The following is a 9,700-nucleotide window of genomic DNA, read 5'->3' as shown; positions in this document are numbered from 1 at the left end:
TTAATATTTACATATTTGTATAACTTTGTGTTTTTATTATTAGGGTTAATAATTTCCTCAAAATATCATGTTGAACTTTAAAGCAATCCCTAGTAGAACATAGAAGGGTGGGCTATATGACTGGAAAGATGTGTCAGAGAGGCATTGAAGGAGATTCTTTGTGCTATACTAAGGGTTTGTTTATGATTATATCTCTGCCAGACAAGACTGGGCTGCCGCAAGTGTTTATATTTTAATGAAAGAGAAAGAAAAACAACAACTGCAATTCATGAAATAGCTAGTGTTGAACACTGAGTGTTCTATATTCTTCTCAGAGCTTAATTTCCTGTCATTAATAGTAGGGAGATGGGCCGGTATATTCTTTAAGATCCCTTCCTGTTCTTATAGTCTAAGATATTGATTCATAATATTCTTCCTGTTGGCTAAATACAAGAGAATTAATTCTTTCAAGTCACTGAAACAATGACCAAGAATTACTTCTCTTTTCTCAGATGATATTCTCAAAGCTAAAATTTCATACACACCCCCAAATAATTATCTTTAAAATAGATTTACTATATTTTGAAGATAATAAGTTTTCAATGGTAATTTATTATAAAGATAATGATATGAGGCTATACAGGAAGGATATATTTTAATTGGGTTCTGTATACTCAAACTTATAAGTAGGTAGCTATTACTAATGACAGCTACTACTGGGAGAACATACAGTTTGTAATCTGAACTGGTATATATTCAAGACTAGACTTCCTGTGGCTATGACACTCTCACTTTCCCCACAAACTCTATGTCTCCCAACATAGACCATCTTCTCCCTCACTCTTGATTTTTTAAAAAAGTGGGTCATACAAGTTATAAAACCTTTATTTATAACTCAGATCTGTTAGATTGAGTAACTACAGTTCCTTCTTTCTTTCTTGTCTCCTCAGACTGGGATGTGCATCCATAGTGTAAATACCATGGATCTCTATGGATCTCCATGAAGATAAATTTGTTCATTAAAAGCTATACTCTTTTTTATTGTTTGTAAAAGACAAGATGTTTCTGGGATCTTGTGTCATACTTTTATCTTTTCACTGTTCAATCTTAGACAATTCAGTTAGAATTGTTTATGCAGTAGAGTTTTTCTTTTGAACAATATATATTTCATAGGAAATACACCCTGCCTGTCCATTGTAATTATTGTAGCAATGTGTCCACTCTGAGCAATAATTTACTTACATGATCTGGTTCCTTAAGTAAACTAGGTCAGTAGAGAACTTCCAAAATAGTCCTTCTTCATGCACTCATCAAGACTATCAGACATGCAACAGCAACTTAGCAGCAAACTGGATCTGTGCTCGTTCCACCCAGAAAATGAGCTTTCCTATGATCAAATGCCAAAGGCTGGCACTAAAAATGGACTCCTTCATCAATATGAATATTCTCCAGGACCAGCGCTAGGAGGTGGTCTGGATTCTGAACCTTACAACTACATCAGTATCTAGCTCCAGGACCAAATGATGAAAAGAAAACAAAGAAGTAAAAAGAATGCTTCCAAGGACATTAATCCAGGACTCCCTGTTAGTTTTACAAAAACTGTTCCACCAACAGACTATAAATTTATTAGGAAACCCTGCCCAGATCTACTGAAACTGGTACAGGCCAGGTGACATGTAAATTCTTTATAAATTATACACAGTATTAAACCACTAAGTTTTGGGGCACCTGGGTGACTCAGTGGTTGAATGTCTGCCTTTGGCTCAGGGCATGATCCTGGGGTCCTCGGATCGAGTCCCACATCAGGTTCCCCACAGGGAGCCTGCTCCTCCTCTGCCTATCTCTCTGCCTCTCTCTCTCTGTATATCTCATGAATAAATAAATACAATCTTAAAAAAAAACACTAAATTTTGCAGTAATGTGCTATGAGGCAATAGCTAGTGATACAGTTTTACCTATTTTTTTTTATATTTTTATTTATTTATGACAGATACAGAGAGAAAGAGAGAGAGAGAGAGAGGCAGAGACACAGGCAGAGGGAGAAGCAGGCTCCATGCACCGGGAGCCCGATGTGGGATTCGATCCTGGGTCTCCGGGATCACGCCCTAGGCCAAAGGCAGGCGCCAAACTGCTGCGCCACCCAGGGATCCCCAGTTTTACCTGTTTAAAGCTATTTCTTCCCCTCCGCTTCCTTACTGGCAAAACGCACCTTCCATGTATTTGCTTTCTTAGCAATCCTTGCAACTAAAGGGTATGACCAGGGCTTGAAGAGAGGGCTTTTGGAAACTTCTCACAAAAAGTCTCTCCCTTCTTCCATGATTTGAGCTTTTCTGGGAAGATATAAAGCTTGATGCTACTAAAACCACTCTGTCACTATTAATATCCACAGGGAGGTTGAATTAATTGCCAATAGTCCATGATTGAATCAAGCATGTTTATGTAATGAAGCCTCCAAAAGGATGGGGTTCAGAGAATTTCTGGGTGGTAAATAGATGGAGATTTGGGAAGAGTGGTGCACCTAAAGGGGGCATAGAAGCTTCAAGCCATAAGCTGAAGCTGTTCCCCATAAGCTGTTCTATCTGGTGGTTCTTAAATTTTATCCTTTTATAATAAAATCATAATCTAGTAAAGAAAATGTTTCTCTGAGTTCTGTGAGCCATTCTAACAAACTAATAAGCCTTGGAGGGAGTCATTGGAACCTCCAATCTATAGTTGGTCCTGTCAGAAGCACTGTCCTATCAAGTGGAGACATGGGGATGGAGGCAAAGCCCTGTGGAATCTAATGCCATCCCAGGTAAATAGTGCCAGAACTTAGTTGAATTGTAGCATATCCAGCTGGTGTTGGATAATTGCTTGACAGTGTGGGAAAAGACCCTTCCTAATGAGAACTGGGTTCAGAACTCTTACTACCTAAAACATAATTTTCTCATTCTGATAATTACTTATGGCTTCTTTTCCTTGAAAACAAAGCATGAGATTCATTTTTAATTCAATGCTGCTTACATTTCGATGTTATTTTAAATTTTGTCATTGTTCATGTGAATAAACAAAAGTGTTACAATACTTGGAATAAAATACCAAAGTGGAAAAAATACTAAACTAGTAACCAGGAGACATGGGTGGGTTTTGTTGTTGTTGTTTGTTTGTTTTTTTATGGCTCATCTTCCCAAAAGAGGTATGACCTTGATAAATCTTTGAGATTTAGGCTACTCCATCTATTAATTTGTAAACTGAGGAGATTAAGTAGATTATTTCTAAGACATTTTCCAAATATGAGAATTTATAAATTTAAAAATTCTTCCATTATAGTAAGATATGGAAGCAACCTAAGTGTTCATAGATAGATGAGTGGATAAAATAATGTGATATATATATTTTTAATATATATGTGTGTGTGTATACACACACACACACACACACACAATGGAGTATTACACAGCCATAAAAAGGAGAAGACCTTGCCATTTGCAACAACACAGGCAGATCTAGAGAGTATAATGCTAAGTGAAATAAGTTAGGCAGAGAAAGACCAATATCATATGATTTCACTTATATGTAGAATCTAAAAAAATGAATAAACAAAAAGCAGAAACAGACACATAAATACAGAAAACAAAGTGGTGATTGTCAATGGGGAGAGGGGTAGGAATATGGGCAAAATGGGTGAAGGGGAGTGGGAGACACAGGCTTCCAGTTATGGAATGGAATAAGTCCTAGGGATAAAACATACAGCATAGGGAATATAGTCAAAGGTATTGTAATAAATAGCATTGTATGGTGACAGATGGTAGCCACACTTGTGGTGAGAGCAGAGTAACATATAGACTTGTTATTTTTTTTAAGATTTTATTTATTTATTCATGAGAGACACAGAGAGAGAGAGAGAGAGGCAGAGACACAGGCAGAGGGAGAAGCAGGCTCCATGCAGGGAGCCCAATGTGGGACTCGACCCCGGGAATCCAGGATCACACCCTGGGCAGACGGAAGGGGGGCGCTCAACCACTGAGCCACCCAGGGATCCCACAGACTTGTTAAATCACTGTTTACACCTGAAACTAATGTAACATTGTATGTCAACTGTACTTCAATTTTTTTTTTTTTTTTAAGAGAGAGAAAGTGAGTCCATGCAGGGCAAGGGGTGCGGTGCAGGGAACAGAGAAGGAAAGAGATAATCTTAAGCAGGCCATGCCCAGTGCAGAGTCTGACATGGGAATCAATCTCAAGACCCTGACTGAGATCATGACCCGACCTGAAATCAAGAATCAGACATTCCACCCCCTGAGCCATCCAGGTGCCCCAACTATATTTCAATTATTTTTTAATTTTTAAAAATATTTTATTTAAGTTAAATTTGCCAACATATAGTATAACACCCAGTGCTCATCTCATCCTGTGCCCTCCTTAATGCCCGGCACCCAGTTATCCCATGCCCCCTCCCACTATACTTCAATTTTCTAAAAAAATCTTTCAAGTGAACCCTAATAAAACCATACACTCTTTTATATTGTCAATAGCTGATTGAAAAACCTTGTAACATGTTCATCCTTAACTGTTTTTGTAGATCTTCTTGTCCTTGTTATTGTAGAACACTTGGAGCAATTGTTCCTAGCATTGAGGGCTTTCTGCTGGAATTGAGCATTTAGGGAAAAGTGCAGGCTCAGACTAGTATAGTTCATTGCATTACTTCTTTACTCACTCCCAGAGGGACAGACTTAGGCCCTGGCAGGGACAATACCTATAAAAGGTCACTTAGCTGAACATTTTGTGTGAGTTATTTGTCCATTCCAGAAGGAGAAATAAAGCATTAACATTCAGAGAAGGTACAAGTTTATTGCAGGGATTTACCAAAAGATCTACCTAAAATGACTTTATGACTTTGTTTTCCATTACAGAAATTAGTACCATTAAAATTGTCAACACTCTCATGTAATAATTGTTCTTTAAATTTCCAGCAAGCTCTATTTAGTGCATTGTATATGATATGTAACAATTTATTGACATTCATTGCATAATATACACATTTGATCCATACATGTGTGTGCTTATATTCTTTCTTACCTTAGAAAAATGTCCTTTTTTTTAAGCTATTATACATGTAAAATAGATATCTACATAGACTGGAGAGAAACATTAGTGAGCTTAGTTTTGCTCTTTATAGCAACATTCAGTGTGTGAAAGACTGTATTTGCAGGTTCCACAGCTAGATTATTTTATTGTTAATCCATCATTGTCTAAAGATTGGGGGGAATCCACATATTTTGAGGCCCTCCTCAGTCCCCACAGAGGAGTACAGGTTTGCCTGAACTAAGCAAGATAATTCCACCAGTTGCCAATGGTTCCTTTAACCACAAGTATCCTGGCAAGAGGAATTCAAAGGGAAGTGTGGTGGGGTTTTCTGAGACCCCTCAGAAAGTGAGGAATGTCCTACCTTAGAACATGTGAGGCTGTGATGCTAGATGGGGCTGCAGCCATTAAGAGTGTGAGGGAAAAGCCAAGAGGATCACAAAATTGGGGATAGAACTCTAATTCTCTTGAAATCTAACCTATCATGGAACTACGTACTTCCAGACCTTTGGTTATATGAAATAGTATATGTTCTTAGTGATTAAACCACCTTGGGCAAACTTTTCTGTCATTTACAGCTGACAGTATCTGTAAGAATTTCCATGCTCTCTTCCCATTTCTTTCAGGCAATCAGGATGTGGGAAAACTCTTGGTACTACCTGCCCCTCAATGGGCCTGAGGTTGTATGAATCAACGTGTTGGAGTGTACTGTAGATCCACATTAGTCATTACAAACAAAATTCTACTGGAGGACTTTGACAGTATTTAATGAAGAAAATAGCATGGGAAATACGCATACTGCAATTTTGTTTTATATGCACAAATATAAGTAATTTCTCAGATGATCTGGGTATATGTATTACAGAAAATTCTGTAGTTTAAATAATTTTATTTTAAAGACTTCTCTTTATTCTTCGAAAACCTCTTCTCACTTCTTAATAATGAATGAATATTACAGATCTCAGAATTTTCCTGGAAGTTCTATACAACACTTTTACTTCTGTCTCATTGGCCAGAATTTGGTCACATGGCCAGTTGCTACAAGAAAACTGGGAAATGGAGTATTTGTTCTGAGCTTTAATGCCCAGTTAAAAATAAGTGGTTGCTTTGTTAAAACAACAGTTGGAGGAGGAGGAAGAAAATTTTTCAGGACCTCAAACTGATGAAAATCCATTGAATGCCAATTCTGAGGAAGAAATAGAAGATGCACCAAAACAAAAGCTTTTTAAAAAGCAGAAGAAAAAGAAACAGAAACCAGCACAGAATTATGATGATAATTTTAATGAAAATGGAACTGAAGAAGGAGTAAAGGTTGAATCAGAAGATACCAATTTAAATGAAGACTGTGCCAAAGAACTGGAAGGTAGTCCCCAAGCAAATAGCAGTGTCACAGAGACTGTCCAACTCTGTGATGATCCAAAAAGTGAAGCTAAGAATGCTCCTAAACCCAAAGGAAAGAAAGCCAAAGATACGAAAAAATCTGTTAAAGTACCTGCTGAACCACAGACAGTGAGTGATGTTCTTATCAGCTGTACAACCTGCCATTGTGAATTTCCATCCCGGAATAAACTTTTTGACCATCTGAAAGCCACAGGCCATGCAAGAGCACCTTCATCATATTCTTTAGGCAGCGTAACAAGTAGTGGAAGCAAGAAAGAGAAACGTAAAAACAGATAGAAATTCTGCCAACACTTTTTCTCTTTGATTGTCTCTAGATTTTGAAACCAAAAACTGAACTGAAATCATCTAAAGAGTTAAAATTTCAGTGATCTGCAATTTATTGCATTGTGGAAGATTATTTTTTATCTTGTAAAAACATTTTTTTGTTTAATATATATTTTTTAAACATTTCATTAGTGATTGAATTCTACTTTGCCATCTGAATTGACTTGAATGTCTCAAAACAGGTAAATGCTGTAAAAGTACGCATTCTTGATTTCTGTTGGCTCACGTGGACAGAAATGTACAGGGAGAATTAAATTATTTTAACACACACACACAAAAGAAGAGAAATATAACAGATACTGGGAACCTCTAGCAGTCATGTCATATATCCTTAGTTTGATGTGAGACAGATTTACTTTTGCTTATTTCATACATCTTTCTGCTTGTTAAAAAATTAAATTGAAAATATTAAATTTCAGGTTTTCAGAAAACTTGAAAAATATAGAAAAATCCAAATGTGAAAATAACTATTATAATCTCACAAAACGTAACTAACTACTGGTGACATTTTCAGATATGCTTTTTCAGACCTTTTCCTGTTTACTAATATATTTTTCTACACAATGGCACCATACTTCATTGTTGGTAGTTATCTTTTGTCTCTCAGCAATATGTTATAAATATCTTCCCCTGTAAATGAGCATTTTCTATCATTTTTATGGATTCTATCTTAGAAATGTACTATTGTTAAATTAAACAGTTGCCTGCTGTGCTTCTAGACTATGACTATTATGAATGTCTTAAGATGAATATTGTTTTATTTAACATATCTTTATACATATATTTTTAACACATCTGTTCCCTTGTGATCGATTCCTAGCAGTGGAACTTATGGGTCAAATATATTTAAACTTCTAAATTATACTTCAGAATTGCCCACTGACAGGTTTTACAGATCTTTATGTTCCTGGGAAGTTTTTTTTCTCATGCCCAGATATCCACATGTTCAGTTACTCCAGCATTCCCAATTCCCTACTTCTGGTAGGTAAAGATAAAAGTTGCTATCATTTTTATTTCTTTTACAACTAATGAAGCTGAACTTATTCTTTCAGATTCCTTAGTCAGAATACAATGATTTTGTTATATTTACCAGTGCAGGATGGTGTATCTAAAATCGTGGATAGGCTTAGGTCTTTGACGTTGTGCACAAGGCTGGATAAAATTTCTTCTTACTATGATTGTAAGCTTTTTGGTAGCAGAAATGTGACTTTGTATTTTTTAATGTATCTCTGTAAAGTGGGACCAATACACACACACACACACATACACAACACCCAACAAAAAACAATGTATGAAAAAATAAATAATGAATGAATAAATAAATGAAAAAATAAAGAATTATATGTGTTAGATCCATCTCTTAATTCTACACTTTCTGATTATTTCAATTAATTATTTACATAATTAGAAATAGAATTTATGTCACCTTCACTTTTTTAAGTGCCTAGACTAAGTCTAACAAGTAGTAGGCACTGAATTATTTTTTGATTAGATACATGAATAAAGAAATAATAACATGCTTTGGTTTTATCATGGATAGAATCTAATATCTTTGTGCACACTGTATGAGCAGATTTGTTTCCGTGTGTTTTCAACATTTATTTCTGTTTTTTTTTCTTCTTAAGATTTTACTTATTTATTTGACAGAGAGAGAAAGAGCAAAAGCAGGGGGAGCAGCAGGAAGAGGGAGAAGGAGCAGCAGGTTTCCCTGCTGAGCAGGGAGCCTGATCTTGACCTGAGCCAAAGGCAGATGCTTAATTGACTGAGCCACCCAGGTACCCCTATTTGTGTTCTTTTCTCAAGCAATCGTAGGGCTAGAAATATTTTCTCCATTTTTAATTTAGTTCCAACAGGAAAATTCGAGATTTTTGCTCCTTGTTTAGAGTTTTGCCATTTGATTTTACATGTGAATTAAATTGTGATTGTATGTACCACTAAACATTAACTAAAGATATCCTTAAAGATGACAAACTTCATGTGTTTAACACAAATTCATCAATACTGATTTGAGACTTTGTTTCCATCTGAGAAATATCTAAAAAGCACATAATTATATTATGTGAAAAGCCCATAGTACTCAAATTTGTCATGATTTATTGTACCTGGCTTCCTAAAGAGCTGATTAAATGACAAAATATCAGCAAATGCCAAGGAATATACCTTATTTTATCAGCCCATGACAGACGAGGACTGGGCAAGGGGAACAGTCTCCAGTTGGATTCCCTCCAAAACTTTGGTGATTGGAAATCCAACCAGTATTTTACCAATAAGTTGGTTGCTATGTGAGGTAACTTGGTTAAGGCTTCTGAAACTATCATTCCTTATAGGTCATGAAGTAATGAATTTTATTCTGGTTTTAGCTGGGCTATATATACCATCATCCTCTCTTATTACTTGATGGTAGTTTCTTCTATTTTTCATCAACTATTCTTCAGCTGAAGTTCAAAGCCTGGGATGAACACCCAGATTCATCCTTTGGATAACTCTCTATCCAGAGAGACAAAGACAAATCGAGAATGTTGGCTTAAATTATTAGCCATTAGGGAATATTCTTCTGATTCCACATTTTGTCAGTTAGTTTGTAATAATTTACAGAACATAGCATGCTCACCCACATGAGTCTTAATTCTAAGCATCCTCATTGAGTGATTAAAACACATCTGGGCATGCCCAGTGGGTAAGTTAGGCTCTTGAGGGGACTCTTGGTGTCAAAGTTTGTGGTCTGCTGAGAGGAGAAACGGTATAAGCCTTGTCTAAGAGCAATTCTCTAGCATAAGAGAGGAAGAGTGATTTGGAGAAATTTGTAGCTGAGTATTGGGGGTTGAATTTTACCCCAAAATTCATCTTTGGAAGTCCTAATTTCCAGCCCCTCAGAATGTGACTGCATTTAGAGGGGAGCCTTAACGGTAACTAAGGCTGTTGGGAGGAAAAA

The 9,700-nt window shown here is 36.3% G+C and overlaps 1 protein-coding gene across 1 annotated transcript; it reads left to right on the top strand.

The window, feature by feature from the left end:
• Nucleotides 1–1,304: 1,304 nt before the first annotated feature.
• On the top strand, nt 1,305–7,036 carry LOC112654507 (dnaJ homolog subfamily C member 21-like). Its single transcript, XM_035698982.2, has 2 exons — nt 1,305–1,479; nt 6,143–7,036. Exons 1-2 carry the CDS (start codon nt 1,305–1,307, stop codon nt 6,718–6,720), a joined length of 753 nt encoding a protein of 250 aa, XP_035554875.1. The 3' UTR covers nt 6,721–7,036.
• Nucleotides 7,037–9,700: the final 2,664 nt, after the last annotated feature.

This window comes from Canis lupus, chromosome 15 (assembly GCF_003254725.2).
Source record: "Canis lupus dingo isolate Sandy chromosome 15, ASM325472v2, whole genome shotgun sequence".
Classification (NCBI taxonomy): domain Eukaryota; kingdom Metazoa; phylum Chordata; class Mammalia; order Carnivora; family Canidae; genus Canis; species Canis lupus.
The sequence above is the reverse complement of the archived record's forward strand: the minus strand, read 5'-3'. Positions and strand labels throughout refer to the sequence as shown.